This window comes from Trachypithecus francoisi, unplaced genomic scaffold (genome assembly GCF_009764315.1).
Source record: "Trachypithecus francoisi isolate TF-2019V2 unplaced genomic scaffold, Tfra_2.0 Lachesis_group20, whole genome shotgun sequence".
Lineage (NCBI taxonomy): Eukaryota > Metazoa > Chordata > Mammalia > Primates > Cercopithecidae > Trachypithecus > Trachypithecus francoisi.
The window spans coordinates 67219538-67239620 of NW_022681466.1; the positions used below are offsets into that span (position 1 = coordinate 67219538).

General features: G+C 48.0%; 1 protein-coding gene across 4 annotated transcripts in view; it reads right to left on the reverse strand.

Moving 5' to 3' along the window:
* The window catches only part of ZFP3 (ZFP3 zinc finger protein), a 42147-nt gene that overhangs the window by 10877 nt on the left and 11187 nt on the right, over positions 1-20083 (reverse strand). For 3 of the 4 annotated variants that reach the window (XR_004430870.1, XR_004430869.1, XR_004430868.1), the window contains exon 2: positions 8278-14441. Coding sequence is in view for 1 of the 4 variants with exons in the window: in XM_033184925.1 (XP_033040816.1) it covers positions 12919-14433 (1515 nt within the window). In the remaining 3 variants the exon portion in view is untranslated. Of the gene's footprint in view, positions 1-8277; positions 14442-20083 lie in introns of those variants that run through there. The other variant, XM_033184925.1, reaches the window with a different exon arrangement.

Sequence of the window (20083 nt, forward strand, 5' to 3'; positions counted from 1 at the left end):
GCCTCCCAAGTAGCTGGGACTAGAGGCGCGTGCCACCATGCCCGGCTAATTTTTTTGTATTTTTAGTAGAGAAGGGTTTCTTCATGTTAATCAGGATGGTCTTGAACTCCTGACTTTGTGATCCACCCACCTCGGCCTCCCAAAATGCTGGGATTACAGGTGTGAGCCACTGCGCCTGTCCTTCATTAGAATTTTTAACCTGGCACTGAGCAGCTGCTTGAGAAGTGTTATATTTATTGTGAATGGGGCTTTGGTCTGGCTCCCCCCTTTTTTTGTTGTTGTTGGTAGAGATGGAGTCTCACTATGTTGCCCAGGCTGGTGCCAAACTCCTGGCCTCAAGCAATCCTCCCGCCTTGGCCTTCCAAAGTATGGGGATTACAGGCATAAGCTGCACTGCCTGACCAGTTCTGGCCATTTCTCAGACCCATACTAGTCTGCCTGCTCAGACGGGGTCATATCTGCAAATGTCCAGGCAGGGAACAAAAACCACACTAGTAATTTGAAGAAAATTTAAAGAAGTATTAACTAGTAAAAGGAGTATCTGCTAAAGGGAGTAAAGAGATCTCTAAAGAATATAGGGGAAAAAAAAAGAATATAGGGGCTGGGCGTGGTGGCTCATGCCTGTAATCCCAACACATTGAGAGGCTGAGGCAGGTGAACCACTTGAGGTCAGGAGTTTGAGACTAACCTGGCCAACATGGTGAAACCCCATCTCTACTAAAAATACACACACAAAAAAAGTATCCGGGCATGGTGGTGGCGGGCGCCTATAATCCCAGCTATTCGGGTGGCTGAGGTAGGAGAATTGCCTGAACCTGGGAGGCAGAGGTTGCAGTGAGCCAGGATCGTGTTGCTGCGCTCCAGCCTGGGTGACAGAGTGAGACTCCATCTCAAACAAACCAAAAGAATATAGGAATAGGCCAGGCATGATGGCTCACTCCTGTAATCCCAGCACATTGGGAGGCCGAGGTGGGCAGATGGCTTGAACCCCGGAGTTTAAGACCAGCCTGAGCAACATGGTGAAACCCCATCTTTACAAAAAGATACAAAAAATTAGCCAGGTACGGTGGTGCGTGCCTAGAGTCCCAGCTACTTGGGAGGCTGAGGAGGGAGAATCACCTGAGCCCGGGAGGTTGAGGCTATGGTAAGTCATGATCACACCACTGCACCCAAGCTTGTGTGACAGAGTGAGACCCTGTGTCAAAAAATAGAGGAATAGCAGAAAAGGGAACAGCTAGTTCTCAAGAAGCAAACTTAGAAGAGCCCACATCCACCCTGACCAAGATTGAAATTGACACCTTATTGTGTAGGGTGTGGCTTTTCCAGTGTTGTGCTAGAGCCAGTCTGTACAGGCTGGCCAGAGCCAGTCTCGCACATCCCTTCCCAAGTCTGCATTGAAATCAGCCATGGTGGGAGTATTCACACTATAGAAATCAGCAAACACAGCAAAACCAAAAAGGTTTTGAACTACCTATTAGCTAGTTGTTAAATGTCTGCCAACACAAGTCAGGCCCGGTAGCAGGTACCTATAGTCCCAGCTACTTGGGAGGCTGAGGTGGTCCAGCCTGGGCAAGATAGCAAAATCCTACCTAAAAATAAAAAAATAACCTTTTTTAGTGTGCCTATCGTATAGAGTGCAAGGGACAAATGCATTCGATGCGGCTGGAGAGATGACGTTTAGCAGGTATCAAAGCCTTTTAAGTCAGGTAAGGGATTTTCGATTTAAGAGCAGTGGGGAGCCATTACTAGGGAGTGACACCGTCAGTTCCTCAGTTGTGTACTTCAGAAAGATCACTTCATCTACAGTGGAAAACTGCAAACAGACTCCTATTAGGAGACTTGTGGTAACCTCCAAGTAATATGGCTACCTAAACTGAGGGAGTGACCATGGGGAAGTAGAAGAGGAGACAGATTTGAAAAGTATGTCCTGGCTAACACGGTGAAACCCCGTCTCTAATAAAAAAAAAAAAAAATACAAAAAACTAGCCGGGCGAGGTGGCGGGCGCCTGTAGTCCCAGCTACTCAGGAGGCTGAGACAGGAGAATGGCGGGAACCCGGGAGGCAGAGCTTGCAGTGAGCTGAGATCCGGCCACTGCACTCCAGCCTGGGCAACAGAGCAAGACTCTGTCTCAAAAAAAAAGAAAAGAAAAGAAAAGTATGAAGGGGGCAAGATCAGTGGACTTTTGGGGGTAGATCTGACTGCCAGGCAGAAACCAGCTCACCCTGCCTCAGTTTATGCTTCAAGCCAAACAGTGCAAATGGCTCCAAGTTTTCCTCCCAAGAGCCTTGGGCTCTGTCCAGCAGCCCCATTCTACAGGCCTTTCTCGGGCACCTGCCTCTGCACACACCCAAGAGGACCCTGAGGCCAGAGGTGGCAGAGTAGCTGCCTTACAGACAGTGTGGCCGTAAGCCCTGGAGGGAGGGAGGAGAGCTGCAAACCAGGGAGCACATGGAAACAGGGAAGTTTTGGGCTTAGGGTTAAGGAAGTCAGTCTCCTCTTCTTCCAGCCACCCGAAAATTACTGAAGCAGTGTTGTAACTGTACTGCTAACCTTCAGAAGGAGGCTTTATATTGCAATGTTATGGATGAAAAAACAGACTAAAATAGATGAAATAATTTGTCCAAGGCCACATAATTGATAAGTGACAGGGCCAAGATCTGAACCTAAATATGATTTCAAAGCCTGTGCACATGGTACTCTTTACTGAGAGCTGCAGGGAAGAGAAGGGGGGCTTTTGCATTTCTAACTTGAACTGTGGAGCAGAGAAAGCCAAACTCACTGTCCCAGTCAGTACTGCTTCCCAGACAGATGAGTGCATGGTCCCACCAATGAGACTATCTCTGCTGCCCAGGAACCAATGCAAAGTTTAACTAAATTGAAAATTAAATGTAATTGGATGGGTATAGTGGCTCACGCCTGTCATCCCAGCAGTTTGAGAGGCCGAGGCAGGTGGATCACCTGAGCTCAGGAGTTTGAGACCAGCCTGACCAACATGGTGAAAACCCATCTCTAGTAAAATTACAAAAAATTAGCTGGGTATGGTGGCGGGCGCCTGTAATTCCAGCTACTCGGGAGGCTGAGGCAGGAGAATCGCTTGAACCCGGGAGGCGGAGATTGCAGTGAGCCAAGCTCACACCACTGCACTCCAGCCTGGACGAGCGAAACTCCATCTCAAATTAATAGAGTAAATGTAATTAATTCTTGTTAATTAATTCTGCAAATTAATGCTGTCACCTTAATTGCTTAATGGAACAATGAGAAATGAAGGTCTTTATTTAAAAAACGAAAGCCTTGAAAGAGTTCCATCAGCCACAAAATTGGCATACCCATAAACTATATCAAATGAGCAAATTTGGCTGGGCGCGGTTGCTCACGCCTGTAATCTTAGCATTTTGGGGGGCTGAGGCAGGCGGATTACTTGAGCTCAGGAGTTCCAGACCAGCCTGGGAAACATGGCAAAACCTTGTCTCTACAAAAACAAAAACAAAAAAAAAATAGCCAGGCACGGTGGCACACACCTGTAATCCCAGCTACTTGGGGGGCTGACACAGAAGGATTACTTGAACCTGGGAGGTCGAGGCTGCAGTGAGCCGAGATTGTGCCACTGCACTCTAGCCTGGGTGACAAAGTGAGACCCTGTTAAAAAAAAAAAAAAAGGCCGGGCGCAGTGGCTGAAGCCTGTAATCCCAGCACTTTGGGAGGCTGAGACGGGTGGATCACGAGGTCAGGAGATCGAGACCATCCTGGCTAACACGGTGAAACCCCGTCTCTACTAAAAATATACAAAAAACTAGCTGGGCAAGGTGGCGGGCGCCTGTACTCCCAGCTACTGGGGAGGCTGAGGCAGGAGAATGGCGTAAACCCGGGAGGCGGAGCTTGCAGTGAGCTGAGATCTGGCCACTGCACTCCAGCCCGGGCGACAGAGCGAGACTCCGTCTCAAAAAAAAAAAAAAAAAAAAAAATGGAAGCAAATTTCTTTTTTCTGCTTCCAAGTATGAAACCATGATGGAGTCACGGACTGAATTTACCATCCCACATTTAAAAAGCCAGATAAAATATATGAAACAATAATTTTCAGAACTGGGCAACAGGCAATGTGGAAGAGCCCTGAGAGAAGGGAAAGAGAAGGGAAACAAATGGGAGGAATCCTAGCATTGGCCCAGCTTTTTTTTTTTTTTTTTTTTTTTTTTTGAGACAGGGTCTCATGATGATAGTTCACTGCGACCTCGACCTCCTAGACTCCCAAGTAGCTGGGACCACAGGTGCACAGCACCACACCCAGATGATATTTGTATTTTTTTGTAGGGACAGGGTTTTGCCATGTTGGGAAGGCTGCTCTGGAACTCCTGGGCTCAAGTGACCCTCCTGCCTTGGCCTCTTAAAGTGCTGGGATTACAGGCGTGAGCCACCACGCCTGGCCCAGCATTCTATAGGGTGAGTTTCTAGGCTGGAGTGCCAGGAGGAGGAACCCAAACAGCCAGCAGACTCCCTGAGTTGAGGAGACAGACTTGTGAATTCAGAGAAGCCGTGGTAGAACAGCACCAGAGAGGAGAGAGTCACACAGGGCTCCAGAGATCTGCAGGAAGTTCCCTCAGTTCAACTGGGGACTGATCCCCACAAATGTTCACAGAATGTCTCCCTCTGGGCCCAGCCCTGGACTGCGCAATGCCTGGGACTTGAAGGTGATTCAAACCTAGTGTCTGCCCTTGGGGAGCTCCCAGTCTAGTGGGGAAGACGGACTAAGTCAACAACTGTGAACCAATCCTTGGCCTTAGGAGGCCTTGGGAGGAACCTGCTACTGCCGGGGGGTTGGAGGACAGTCAGGGAAGGTCTCAGAGGACAAGCCCTTTGCAATGGCCCTTGAAGCTAGAAGTAAAGAAGGTGGGGTGGGGAGGTGTTAAATGGACAGCAGTGCCCTGGGAGGAGGGATGGAGTCTGTAAAGGAAAGGAGGCATCTAAGTGCTGGGTGTATGTGAGTATAAGCAGATCAGGGTGACTGGTGCATGGTGCTGGTGCCGGGATGGGAGGTTCTGGGACCAGTTGTCAAGGGTCTTGAATGCCACAGAAAGGATTTTTCCCCTAGGATGCCACGGGCTCCAGGGGCAGGGTGGGGATGGGGAGAAGGATCCTGAGAAGTAAGGGGTATGATGAGAGCTGTCATTTCCAAAGCGTGGGGAGGATGGACAGGAGGTGGTGAGAAGTATGAAAGAAAGATTTTTGAGGATGATACAGGCAAAAGATCTGACTTCCTCTTCCTTTGCTTTGCAGGGCTGAAAGGGATGCGTTTTTTTGTTTGCTTTTTGAGACGGAGTTTCGCTCTTGTTGCTGAGGCTGGAGTGCAATGGCGTGATGTTGGCTCACCATAACCTCCACCTCCCAGGCTCAAGCGATTCTTCTGCCTCAGCCTCCTGAGTAGCTGAGGTTACAGGCATGTGCGACCTCACCCAGCTAATTTTGTATTTTTAGTAGAGACAGGGGATTCTCCATGTTGGTCAGCCTGGTCTTGAACTCTGGACCTTAGGTGATCCGCCCGCCTCAGCCTCCCAAAGTGGCGTGAGCCACAGCGCCTGGCATGGATGTGTTTAAAGCAACCTGTGGCTATCTTGTTTTTGAGTAAATGGTATGATAAATTCCCTCAACTAAAGAAAGGTTTTGGTTCACCTGTTCAACATTGTACTTGCCCACATCACAGAAAAATCAGATCATCATTTGTTGCCTCTTAATTTTTTTTTTTTTTTGAGACGGAGTCTCGCTCTGTTGCCCAGGCTGGAGTGCAGCCGCCGGATCTCAGCTCACTGCAAGCTCCGCCTCCCGGGTTTACGCCATTCTCCCGCCACAGCCTCCCAAGAAGCTGGGACTACAGGCGCCCGCCACCTCGCCCAGCTAGTTTTTTCTTTGTATTTTTTAGTAGAGACGGGGTTTCACCGTGTTAGCCAGGATGGTCTTGATCTCCTGACCTTGTGATCCGCCCGTCTCGGCCTCCCAAAGTGCTGGGATTACAGGCTTGAGCCACCGCGCCCGGCTGTTGCCTCTTATTTATTATTATTTATTCATTCATTCATTTATTGATTTGTGAGTGGCAACCCTGGGGTGAACACTATTCTGCAAGTTAGCCCTGTCCTCAAGGAGCAAAGCAAAATTACTGCTCCCAGTGAAGAAGAGGCAAGATCAGAGTTCCATGTCAGAATGAAAGTGTCCTACAGTGAGTAAGCCCCCATATCCCTGGACACTGTGCATGCTCGGATGCTGAAGTTGACGAGAACTGGGCTGGTCTTTCCCACATTGGCATTCAAAGGTCCTCTCCAGTGTGCATTTCCTGATGAACTCCAAGGTGAGAATTCCATCTCAAGGCTTTCCCGCGCTCTACATAGTAGTGTTTCTCACCAGAGTGAATTTGAATGCAGAAGTATCCCCCATCTCCACCTGAAGGCATGAAGCTCTCCCAGGTCCTTCCCACATTCAAGGCACTCCTGGGATTTCCCCGCCTTCAGAGTCAGTGGAATGGAACCTAGATTTATAGTGCCTACTCCAACTAAAGTCCCTCCGCACCCCCATCCAGAGTCCAGCTTGGAGAATGCGTGACATACCCAACTGACCAAGGGCACAGAAGCATTTGCTCTTTTAGCTTTTTCTTTTCTTTCTTTCTTTTCTTTTGTTTTCAGATGGAGTCTCGCTGTGTCACCCAGGTTGGAGTGCAGTGGTGCAATCTCGGCTCACTGCAACCTTCACCTCCCGGGTTCAAGCAATTCTCCTGCCTCAGTCTCCCAAGTAGCTGGGATTACAGACACCCACCACCACGCCCGGCAATTTTTGAACTTTTAGTAGAGACAGGGTTTCACCATGTTGCCCAGGCTGGTCTCAAACTCCTGAGCTCAGGTGATCCACCCGCCTCAGCCTCCCTGCTGGGATTACAGGCGTGAGCCACCGCACCTGGCCTGCATTTGCTCCTTTCTTGATGACTCTCTGGATAATCTGCCAGAAAGCCTCCCAGATCTCTGCCCACTCCCAGTGCATAACCACCGTCGCTCTTAGCAAAAGGCCTCAAATGATCAACTCCACTGTCTCTGACTCTCATAACTTCCATACCTATCTTTTTCTTTTTTGGGGGGGGGACGGAGTCTCGCTCTGTTGCCCAGGCTGGAATGCAGTGGTGCGATCTCGGCTCACCGCAACCTCTGCCTCCCGGGTTTAAGTGATTCTTCTGCCTTGGCCTCCCAAGTAGCTGGGACTACAGGCGCCCGCCACCACGCCCAGCTAATTTTTTTGTATTTTTAGTAGATACGGGGGTTTCACCAGGTTGGCCAGGCTGGTCTCAAACTCCTGACCTCGTGATCCACCCACCTCAGCCTCCCAAAGTGCTGGGATTACAGGCGTGAGCCACTGTGTCTGGCGCTTTTTTTTTTCTTTTGAGATGGAGTCTCACTCTGTTGCCCAGGCTGGAGTGCAATGGTGTGATCCTGGCTCACTGCAACGACTGCCTCCTGGGTTCAAGTGATTCTCCTGCCTCAGCCACCCGAGTAGCTGGGATTAGAGGTATATGCCACCACGCCCAGCTAATTTTTGTATTTTTAGTAGAGACGGGGTTTCACCATGTTGGCCAGGCTGGTCTTGAACTCCTGACCTCAGGTGATCCGCCTGCCTCGGCCTCCCAAAGTGCTGGGATTACAGGTGTCAGCCACCGCCCCCTGCCCTCCATACCTATCTTCTTAGCCCCTCTGACACTCTTTGACCACAGTGACTTCTTTCTAAAGCCAACCCTGCCTTTCGTGTTTTGAGTCTATGCTTCCCGACTGCAAATAAGTTTAACTGTAATAATTATATATTAAATAGTTATAACAGGCCTGGCTTGGTGTCCTGAAAAGCCTGGGCCGCGGAAGGGATTCCGTAAATATCCATGGGATGTGAAACGTCCTCACAAACTGTAAATCCCAGCAGGCAGAGAGACAAAAGTACAGGCCCATTGATTTGCCCCCAACTGCCACCCCGACCCCACCCCGCACACGCACTTGGGGGTCTCCGCGGACGCCCCAGAGCCCCCGCACGCGACCGTGAGCCCGCCCGGGTGGGGGGGGGGTCCCTCGGCCCTCAGCGGCCACCCCACTGGTCCCCGACAGAAAGGCCCGCCGGATGGCAGCTAATCCGCGCGCGGCGCGCCGCCCTCAGCCCTCGAGCCCCGCCCCCGGCCGCCGAAGTCCCGCGCTAACGAGGGGTCCTCCCGGCGTCCTAGAGAGGCCCCGCGACAGACACGCTTCCGCCCGCGCCGCCGGGGCTCTTACCTCTCGGATACCGGGCTGGCAGGCCTACTAGCGCATTTGGGGACTTTTTGGAGAAGACGAGTACCCACAGAGCTGGGTCCATCAGAAGACACCTGCCTGTGAAGTAAAAACAATGGGTGTTCTTGTCCGCGGTACTGCAGGAGAGTGGAGTGGCCGTCGATTCCCAGGATTAGGAGACAAAGACGTGGGAAAGACGCCTGGGGGATTGGCAAGGGGCCCGAGCTCGGGTCCCGGGGCTCCTGAAATGGACTTCCACTGTCCGGTCGGTCACTGCCCTCAAGCCACCTTCCTCCTTCCCTTCTGTGCATCGTGCTGGCTCAGTGCTTCGGGGAGAGGGATAGGTGGGCGCGACACTGCGTGGCCGCCCTGCGTTTGGGACCCTTTCCTGCTCCACAGCGCTGACGCTACTGGGCTGTTGAGGCGCCCGCGAGTGTCGGGGCTTACCCGCCGCGCCCAGCGCAGGTGCTTCACGTCGCAGGCGGCCAGCGAGTGGTTGACGACTGTGTCCACCTGCCCTGCTGAGGCTGCTCCCTTTCTCATGTGATCGCCAGAATCGTCCCCGCCCCTTCCCACTGGGCTCTTACTGAGGTCCAGCTGACCTCCATTTGCAGGGGTTCACCCAGACAGGTCTTTTTGACATAGCTTCGTTCCCAAAGCTGAGAGGTGCGGTGAAGAGGAAATTATTGCAGAAGTGACTTGGTCTTTTTTTTTTTTTTTAAAGGTAAAATGTTTGATTTGGGAAACAGTGGTCAGAGGATGAGTTTCAGGAAGTCCATGAATTCTCTGAAACTGCATGTACATTTTTCCCGGCAGAGCTTTCCCGGTTCTCAAAGAAGATTCATGACTCAACAGCATTAAGAACCTGGCATCCGCCAGGAGTCACAACACTTGTAAAAATTGAATGGCAAACAAGCAGCAGCACCCGCCGCCACCCTGAAATTTCAGTAATAAGGTGATTTTTTGTTAAAGGCCATACAAATGGTCCGGAGTATCTTAAGTTGCTAATCACGAAGAAAAACGTGTATACCAACACACACACAATAGATAACACTTGTCCTGTTATTTAAGATGAAGGATCTCACCAAGCAAAGCAGAAGATCAAGGACACAGAATGTACACTGTATGCAAAACCAGAAGCTAACAAGCATGTTGGGGTACTTCGGTAAGGTGAAACTTACAAGGTGGGGACAAAACTGGTAACCAAAGTCGTATTAAAAACCACAGTGAAACATAATGCAATTTGGAATAATAAACATGACAAAGGCATTATCTCAATAAAATAGTAAAGAAATTTTATTCACCTAAGGTGTTAGTATACCATTAAAATTAGGGAAGGAAGAAAATGTACATGGGCATAGCTTCAAAAATTCTGAAGAGTATTTCTGGGTATTTAGGTAGGACTTTAAGATTGAGGCCTGTGCGGTTTTTTAATGGGTCTAAAATTAAGACAATTCATGTCCTTTCCTGGATAGTATTTGCACAAATCATCATTACCAGTCATGACTGTAGTCAGATGCTGACTCCCAAGTAAGTCGAAGAGGGAGGCAAACAGAAGGAGAAGGGAAATCTTCCTGAGATATCTGGGTAAGACATGGAAGAGGACAGGGAATTGAGGTTAAGGATTTGTGTGTAGTGTACCTAACAAGATGCAGGTAATTTCATTCACCAGCAATCTTCTGGGGTGGGAGGCAGAGGGCAGGCGGGTGGGGAATACATTTCTACATACGGTAGATTTTTCTGGGAATGAGACGTGAGACTTCCCCCTTAAGAACATGCTCAGGTACAACAGGTCACTAAATTGCCTCCTAATGTTCCATTGAATTAATGGTGAACTAGAGGACATTTTGCTGAGCAGTGATGAGATTGAGCCAGGGCCAGGGGAGGTGAGGGGATGGATTGTATATCGAGTACGCAAAAAGGAGTTGAGGTGACTGGGCCTTGAGAGGGGAGGACAAAGAGAAAAACCTGCATTGGTGGTTTGGCCAATAAGGTACTTCTGAGAACAAAACATCTAATAGGATGCACAGTGTGAGCTCTTCTCTTTGCTTACACGCTACCTTCAGTGAAGTCCAGATTGCTCAGGGGTGTTTGTGTGAATAGATTGTTTAGGAGAAGCCTGAAGGGGTGCCGAATTCTCTGTCAGGGCTGACAAGAGGTAAATGTGGAAATGAAATATGCAAATGCGGGAATCAGGCATGGAAGGGATAGGTGAGATCCAGGTTTCATGTGGGAAAGATATGGTCTGGGCACAATTCAATCTGTGCTCCAGCAATGAGAACAGGAGGAGGAGGGCGCACTTCACTTGTCATCAATCAAGGGAAGAAGTAAATCTAACAGCTTCCCTTACCAAGAGTGTGACTGTTCGAGGCAGAGGTATCTGAAGGACGTGAAAACTCTGCAGTCATCTATTTGTACAACCCTTTTCTCAAGCCAAGTAGATAAACCTGGGAAGACACCTATATTAGAGTACAGAATAAACCCATTTGGTGAATGTATTTGGCTGTGATCAGTTCTGTTATCAAGGACATGATTTAAATTTATTATATTCAGATCTACGTAGAAATCAGTAATAGAAAATGTGCAAAGGATTTCAGATAAGGCGGTAATGAATCTGCTTTTCTGCAGCACAGCACAGTGGTTAAGATCATCAACCAGGTTTGGAGTCTTGGCTCTCGCTCTTACTAGCTGTGTAATCATGGGTGAATTACTTAACACTGCCCCTTCCGCCCCTCCTTATCTTTTAAATTGGGGTAAGAATACTCACATCATTGATGGTTGCACCACTATATAAATTAAAAATCATTCAACTGAACACTTAAAACAGGTGCATTTTATAGTATGTAAATTATACCTTCATAAAGCTTTAAAAAAATGAGTACCCATCATAGAAGTGATGTGAAAATTAAAATGTAAACTGGCACTGTGCCTGTCAGGTAGTAAACACTCAATAAATATTAGTGACTAATACTAGTGTAACAAAGATGAGGTTAAAGAACAATAAAGATATTTAAAGTTAAATTTTTTAAGAATTAAGGAATTACTGGGCTGGCTGAAACTTTAGTGATCATTTAGTTCAACTCTTCCATTTTACAGATGAGAAAACTGGAGACCAGCAGGTGAAGTGCCTTATTCAAGGTCTAGCACTAAGACCAGACCCCAGGCCTGCTGGACCCCCATTAGTGCAATTCCCACTAACACCCACTACCTCAGAAACATGGACACATGAAAAATGGAGGCTGTTTCCTTAAAGAATAAATAAATATAGAACACAAAAAACATGCAGCGATGGTGAAGAAAGAATTTCAAGTCTGGGCATGGTAGCTCACACCTGTAATCTCAATACTTTGGGAAGTGTAGGCGAAAAGATCACTGGAGCCCAGGTGTTCAAGACCAGCCTGGGCAACACAGCAAGACCTTATCTCTGTTTTTTAAAAGTTATTCAAGAAAAAAGAATTTCAAGGCCAAGGGGGAAAACCAAGAGGCTGCCACATCCTGTCTTAGCCAGGGCCTCCAGTGGGGTCCAGGTAATGAGAACTGAAGTGCTCTGGCAAGGCCAGACCCTGGATTGTCATCAAGTGAACTGGCTCACCACTGGAGCCAGGTGCCTGGAGGAGGCGAAGCCACAGTCCCCTCTGCTACTTCCCGTCACAGTATCTGTCAGCAGTGGCAGGAATTTTGGATGGGGCCAAAAATGTATGCAGCAGAATTCTTAGGAGCAGTCAGTCTGAGAACCCCTGAAGCGTGGACAGCTCCTGAATAGCTGCTTCTGCCCATGCCAAGTAGTGTGACCTCAACTGCTTATCCCCTGTTGTTGCCTAATCGGCCCCTCTGGATGCTAAGGCCTTCACTTATAACCCTGTTGTAAATTGCCTGGCAGTTCCTCCATCATGGCAGCCTCTTCAGATGAATAAGGAAGCCTAACAGACTTATGAAATGACCCTGCTTCTTCATTAATGCTGCCATCTTCTAAAGTAACTCGATAGCAGGGCTGGAAGACCTTGAAGCTAATAAAAACTCACTAAATTATTCCAATGCTAAACAGTGGACAGGAGAATGAGGTGTGTCTTCTAAGTTATGACTTTCCAATATTTCAGGGGGTAACATTCAGTGCGTCAACTCTGTCATTCTTAGGAGGTGGTGGAATCCTGTTCCCACAATTTTGCTGAAGAGTAATTTAGGAAAGATGGCTGGTACAGACCCTTCATGTTTGTTATGTGATCCACTGGGGGAGGAGAAGGGAAAGGAAGACGGACAGAGGGGAAATTAAGGCCTGAAATAGCTTTTCTGATTTAACTCAGTACATTGAAACCTCTCAATGAATAATTCATAAAAGTGCCTCATTAGTACCTGCAGTCCTAGCTACTTGGAAGGCTGAGGCAGGAGGACTGCTCGAGCCCAGCAGTTCAAGGAAGCAGTCAGTTATGACTGTGCCACTGCATCCCATCCTGGGCAACAGAGCAACACCCCAACACTTAAAAAAAAAAAAAAAAGTGCCTCATCTTCTTCAACCCACTGTTTAAGATCAGTGGGAGGACAGAGGTTCTGTCCATTCATTTGATTTGAATACTTGGGACACATATTATAAACAAATGAATACATTGGAGTTTAGCTTTTCCCCTAAAAGCTTTCCTATTTTGCAGATTACTCCATACAGTGAACACTTTGATGTCGGAGGAGGTGAGAGCTCCGACTGAAAGTCTTCTGACATTCTTGGCACTCATAAGGCTTCTCTCCAGTGTGAATTCTCTGATGTATGATAAGTTGGGAATGCTGGCTAAATGTTTTCTCACACTCACTACATTCATAAGGTTTCTCTCCAATATGAATTTTCTGGTGGAGAAGCAGCTCAGAATTATCCCAAAAGGTTCTTGCACACTCATTACACTGATGGGGTTTCTCTCCAGTATGAATTCTCTGGTGGACAATCAGGTGAGAGGTCCGCCTGAAAGCCTTGCCACACTCAAAGCATTCATAGGGTTTCTCTCCAGTGTGAATTCTCTCGTGTCTAAGAAGTTCTGAGTTTCCCCTGAAGGCCTTCCCACATTCCTTACATACATAGGGCTTCTCACCAGTATGAATTCTAATATGTCTAATAATCTCTGAGTTCTGGCCAAAAGTTTTCCCACATTCATTACATTCATAGGGTTTGTCCCCTGTATGAATTCTCTGATGCCGGATAAGCTCTGAACTCTGACCAAAGCCCTTCCCACATTCATTACACAGATACGGTTTTTCTCCAGTATGAATTTTCTGGTGTCTGATAAGGCCTGAGCTATGCTTGAAGGCTTTGCCACACTCGTTGCATTCATGGTATCTTTCTTCAGTATGAATTCTCTGATGCTGAATAAGCTGTGAACTAACCCTAAAGGTCTTCCCACATTCATTACATTCATACGGTTTCTCTCCAGTATGGATTCTCTGGTGTAGAATAAGGGCTGAATTTTGACTGAAGGCTTTACCACATTCTTCACATTTATAGGGCCTCTCTCCAGTATGAATTCTATGATGGTGGATAAGATGTGAACTCTGAATGAAGGCCTTTCCACATTCGTTACAAGCAAAGGGTTTTTCTCCAGCATGAATTCTCAGGTGCCGTCGAAGGCTTGAATTAGTTCCGAATGTCTTTCCACATTCTTGGCATTCAAAGGGTTTTTCTCCACTGTGAACTCTCATATGCTGGATGAGATGTGAGTTCTGATTAAAGGCTTTCCCACATTCTTTACACGCGTGAGGCTTTTCTCCCACAGAACTTCTCTGTGTTTTGTGAGATTCTAAAATCTCTATGAAGTTTTGGCCAGAGGTAGCAAATGCGCTCACTCCGTCTGTTGTAGTAGCTCCCTGATGTGTAACCAGATTTGCGCTGGGACTGCAGCCTCTCTCACTCTCATTATTCTCCTGGTCTTTCTCACTTGAGGGTGATTTCTTAAAGATCATCAACCCTGATGGAAAGTCTCTCTCCTGAGGAGATATCTGCTCTAGAACCTCTTCCATGGACTCCTTTCTCGAATGTCCCTCCAACCTGTCTTCTTCACATCCTGCTCCAAACTCATGACCTTGGTAAACCAGTTTTGGAAATTTTTCTAATATTGACCCATGTGGCTCAGATTCTTCAGAAATTTCTTCCTTGGGAATCACCTCCTTGTTCTCAGTCCCCATCTCACAATCTGAAATGAGAAAGGGTAAGTATGTGAAGGGACCGTATCCTAGTTAAATGAAGCTACACTGTAGGACAACAGAGCTTTGATGTAGTTCTCATAGCACTCAAAAACACTCTTGGTAAGGGGAAGAGGGCAGCAGCTGAGGCAGGGGGATTGCTTGAGCCTGGGGAGGTCAAGGCTGCAGTGACCTGAAACGCACCACTGCACTTCAGCCTGAGTGACAAAGCAAGACCCTGTCTCAGAATAACAAAACAGTCTTGGTATCTGGTGACATGACAGCATACTGCCAAAAAGAAAGTAAAGACTGGCCGGGCACGGTGGCTCAAGCCTGTAATCCCAGCACTTTGGGAGGCCGAGACGGGCGGATCACGAGGTCAGGAGATCGAGACCATCCTGGCTAATACGGTGAAACCCTGTCTCTACTTAAAAAATACAAAAAACTAGCCGGGCGACGAGGCGGGCGCCTGTAGTCCCAGCTACTCGGGAGGCTGAGGCAGGAGAATGGCGTAAACCCGGGAGGCGGAGCTTGCAGTGAGCTGAGATCCGGCCACTGCACTCCAGCCTGGGTGGCAGAGCAAGACTCCGTCTCAAAAAAAAAAAAAAAAAAAAAAAGAAAGTAAAGATTTAGGATTATGGTGGACATGCTAAACAGTGGATGCTGACTAACAGGAGTGAGAAGAGATTTCAAGAGAGAAGTAGGAAATGGATGGTAAGGAGATGCTGATTTAAAAAAAGTTCCATAATATTAATGGTAAGTTGGTATATAACCTGAAGGTGATAAAGAAAACATCTAGGGAAAATGGTGGCCATATTAATAGATAGGTATATGACAAATGTTGAAAGAAGGGACAGAAATGACATGGTGGTTCACACCTGTAATCCCAGCACTTTGGGAGGCCGAGGTGGGCGGATCACTTGAGCTCAGGAGTTCAAAACCAACCTGGACAACATGGTGAAACCGTGTCTACTAAAAATACAAAAATTAGCTGGGCACAGCGGCGAGCACCTGTATTCCCAGCTTCTTGGGGGGCTGAGGCAGGACAATCACTTGAACCAGGGAGGCAGAGGTTGCAGTGAGTCGAGACTGCACCACTGCATTCCAGCCTGTGTGACAGAGTCAGACCCTGTCTCAAAAAAAAAGGACAAGTTAATAGAAATAACTTTTGGGTGTGTAGGGGAAGTAACGGCAAAATGAGTAACAAGAGGACTATTCTTAGTCCTGTTCTCTGATACTCATCAGCTGTGTAGAGCAGGAGAGGGGACATACAGGGCTTACCCCTTCAAAAGGTGAATGTGTCTTAACTGAAACTAGCACAGAAGCACCACCTTTGACTCCCTGACATTTGGAGCCACTGGCTTTAATCTTCTCCAGATGGCTAGTGAATTGTGTCAATACCATTTATTGAATAATTCTCTCCCCTACTGATTTAAAATGCCACCTATGCCATAGTCTGAATATCCATCTATATTTGGGCCAACATCCAGATTCTATTCAGTTCCACTGATCTGTGTCTTCTCTAATATCAAACAGTTCAGCCTGTTAGCTTTATTAACATTTTTAATATATGCTAGAGAAAGTTCTCTGTTTTCTTTTTCAGACCTTTCCTCTCTATTCTCATATCTTCCCAAGTAAACTTTAGTATAAATTTGTAGTCCAAACTTATTCTGATGTTGTTTTCATGTTCATCATGTCTCTGTACCTCTTTTCCTTTAGTGAGTTTTTCTTACATTTTGTAACTGGCTATTACTTTTATATATACCAATGCTGTTGATCATTACATATTAATTTTGTAATCAGCTCTCTTATAGTATTTTCTTAATACCTTCATAAATCTTAAAGAGTACATTTTTGGGCCAGGTGCAGTGGCTCACACCTGTAATCCCAGCACTTTGGGAGGCCGAGGCAGGCGCATCACAAGGTCAGGAGATCGAGACCATCCTGGCTAACATAGTGAAACCCTGTCTCTACTGAAAATACAAAAAAATTAGCCGGGCGTGGTGGCAGGCACCTGTGGTCCCAGCTACTTGGGAGGCTGAGGCAGGAGAATGGCGTGAACCCGGGAGGCGGAGCTTGTAGTGAGCCAAGATGGCGCCACTGCACTCCAGCCTGGGCGACAGAGCGAGACTCCGTCTCAAAAAAAAAAAAAAAAAAAAAAAAATTGGCCAGGGGCAGAGGCATGTGTCTGTAGTCTCAGCTACTGGGGATGCTGAGGTAGGAGGGTCAGTTGAGCCCAGGAGGTCAAGGCTGCAATGAGCCGTGACTGTGCCACTGCACTCCAGCCTGGGCAACAGAACAAGACACCTTGTTTCTTGGGTGGTGGTGGGGGGCGGGGGGAGTATATTTTAAAAATTTTTATAAAGATTTTTAGTTGTGGCAAAAATGTTTAGTTGCCTACCCCAATATCTCTTATTCCCCACTGCCTTATAACCGAATAATAAATTTATGTAGTGCGGCAATTAGCCTAGCAATAAAAACACATTCCCCAGCTTTTTAATTTTTGCAGTTGGGATTGGCCACATGATCATATTCTACCCAATGAGACAGTGAGATGCAAATGAAACCACATGGGACTACTAGGAAATCTAAAGGATGAGGGGATACATTTATTCCAGCTTGCTTTCCATGCTATTCCCAGAGCATGATGTGATAGCTGGACACCATCCTAGACCATGAGTATACTGGTATACCCTAGGACTGGGGATCACAGCTGGAAGGAACCTGGGTCCCTGATGACTCCATGGCACTGCCACACCATTCCTGGAATGCCAGCCACTGGACTTCATTTATCCAAGAGAGAAATAAGCTTTTGCCTTGCTTAAGATATTGGGGGGGTTGTTATTATACGAGTCCAAACCTATTCCTAATAAAATTATCCCAGGGATTTAGCTGTCCCCACCACAGACAAGGGGTCCAAATGCCAGGAGAATAAGCCTCACCTTTGTTCAGATGGTAAACAACCTGGAACTAATATTCAAATGGCCTTTGCTTAGGGCAGTATATTTGTGCACTACAGCAAATCTGAGGCATACAATCCTCCCGTCAGTGAGAGTGTTCATTGTGGAAGGTGATTCTCAAGGGGGTGTGGGCATGTATGGAACTTCATCCTTCAGACAATGCACAACTATGGGATGTTTTTTTTTTTTTTTTTTTTTTTTTTTTTTTGAGACGGAGTCTTGCTCTGTCACCCAGGCTGGAGTGCAGTGGCCGGATCTCAGCTCACTGCAAGCTCCGCCTCCCGGGTTCACGCTATTCTCCTGCCTCAGCCTCCGGAGTAGCTGGGACTACAGGCGCCCGCCACCTCGCCCGGCTAGTTTTTTTTTTGTATTTTTTTAGTAGAGACGGGGTTTCACCGTGTTAGCCAGGAGGGTCTCGATCTCCTGACCTCGTGATCCGCCCGTCTCGGCCTCCCAAAGTGCTGGGATTACAGGCTTGAGCCACCGCGCCCGGCCGGGATGGTTTTTTTTAACCAAGGAGTTATGCCAGGCGCGGTGGCTCACGCCTGTAATCCCAGCACTTTGGGAGGCCGAGGCGGGTGGATCATGAGGTCAGGAGATCAAGACCATCCTGGTGAACACGGTAAAACCCCGTCTCTACTGAAAATACAAAAAAAAAATTAGCCAGGCATGGTGGTGGGTGCCTGTTGTCACAGCTTCTAGGGAGACTGAGGCAGGAGAATGGCGTAAACCCGGGAGGTGGCGGAGCGTGCAGTGAGTGGAGATCACACCACTGCACTCCAGCCTGGGCAACAGAGCGAGACTCCGACTCAAAAAAAAAAAAAAAATTGGCCGGGTGCGGTGGCTCAAGCCTGTAATCCCAGCACTTTGGGAGGCCGAGACGGGCGGATCACAAGGTCAGGAGATTGAGACCATCCTGGCGAACACGGTGAAACCCCGTCTCTACTAAAAATACAAAAAACTAGCCAGGCGAGGTGGCGGGCACCTGCAGTCCCAGTTACTCGGGAGGCTGAGGCAGGAGAATGGCGTGAACCCGGGAGGCGGAGCGTGCAGTGAGCTGAGATCTGGCCACTGTACTCCAGCCTGGGCGACAGAGCGAAACTCCGTCTCAAAAAAAAAAAAAACATTCAAATGCAGTTGAGATTCACTAGCATCAGCATTAGAAAATGTTTACTGAGGCCGGGCGCGGTGGCTCACGCCGATAATCCCAGCACTTTGGGAGGCCAAGGAGGGTGGATCATGAGGTCAGGAGATCCAGACCATCCTGACTAACACAGTGAAACCCCGTCTCTACTGAAAATACAAAAAAATTAGCCGGGCGAGGTGGCGGGCGCCTGTAGTCCCAGCTACTCCAGAGGCTGAGGCAGGAGAATGGCGTAAACCCGGGAGGCGGAGCTTGCAGTGAGCTGAGATCCGGCCACTGCACTGCACTCCAGCCCGGGCGACAGAGCAAGACTCCGTCTCAAAAAACAAAGAAAAAAAAGAAAATGTCTACTGAGACAATAGATAGTCATATATGAACTGTGAGCACAGATTCAGGGGAATGACAGAAGCAAAAATCAGCTGGTAGTGGACTGAATAATGAATTTGCTGCTGCTTTCAAAAAAAAAAAAAAAAAGTGGCCGGGCGCGGTGGCTCAAGCCTGTAATCCCAGCACTTTGGGAGGCCGAGGCGGGCGGATCACAAGGTCAGGAGATCGAGACCATCCTGGCTAACATGGTGAAACCCCGTCTCTAATAAAAAAAAAAAATACAAAAAACTAGCCAGGCGAGGTGGCGGGCGCCTGTAGTCCCAGCTACTCGGGAGGCTGAGGCAGGAGAATGGCGTGAACCCGGGAGGCGGAGCTTGCAGTCAGCTGAGATCTGGCCACTGCACTCCAGCTTGGGTGACGGAGCGAGACTCCGTCTCAAAAAAAAAAAAAAAAAAAGTGGATGAAAGGAGAAGACCAAGATAATGCTATAGAGAATGGCTTTTCTCTGATGAGATAGGGACATGTTTACATCAGAAGGAATAGTTCCAGCAGAAAGTCAGGGGTTAAGAGTGAAGAGAGGACGAGATCACTGAAGAAAAAAGACTCTGAGCAGCAGAGGAGGCTGCAGTCATGTGGTAAGGGAAGGGGAAAGGTGGAGATTTGGGGGTGACTTTGGACTCCCCTTCTCTCTGCCCAGCCTCCGTTATCCACAGGATGTTGGTTACTAACACCATCTGGCTCAGGCACCTCCAGTCACTCATCAGGGAAGCCCTGGCAATGTCCCCTCCCCAGACACCTGGAAGGAACCTGATCTCCTAGTGGAATCCTGAAGTCTTAGAAGCTCTTTGTGCTGCACCCGAAAATGAGATGGAACTTTCTTCAACTTCCCCATCGCAGCATCTTCTCTCATTTTCCCATGAAGTAAGAGAGGGCACCTTAAAACTGTACTTCTCCTTTTTGTTGAACTCTTTGAAAACGACAGGTAATGTGTATCTATACCATTGTAAGAATCCACTGTCAGCCGGGCGCGGTGGCTCAAGCCTGTAATCCCAGCACTTTGGGAGGCCGAGACGAGAGGATCGCGAGGTCAGGAGATCCAGACCATCCTGGCTAACACGGTGAAACCCCGTCTCTACTAATAATACAAAAAACTAGCCGGGCGAGGTGGCGGCGCCTGTAGTCCCAGCTACTCGGAGGCTGAGGCAGGAGAATGGCGTGAACC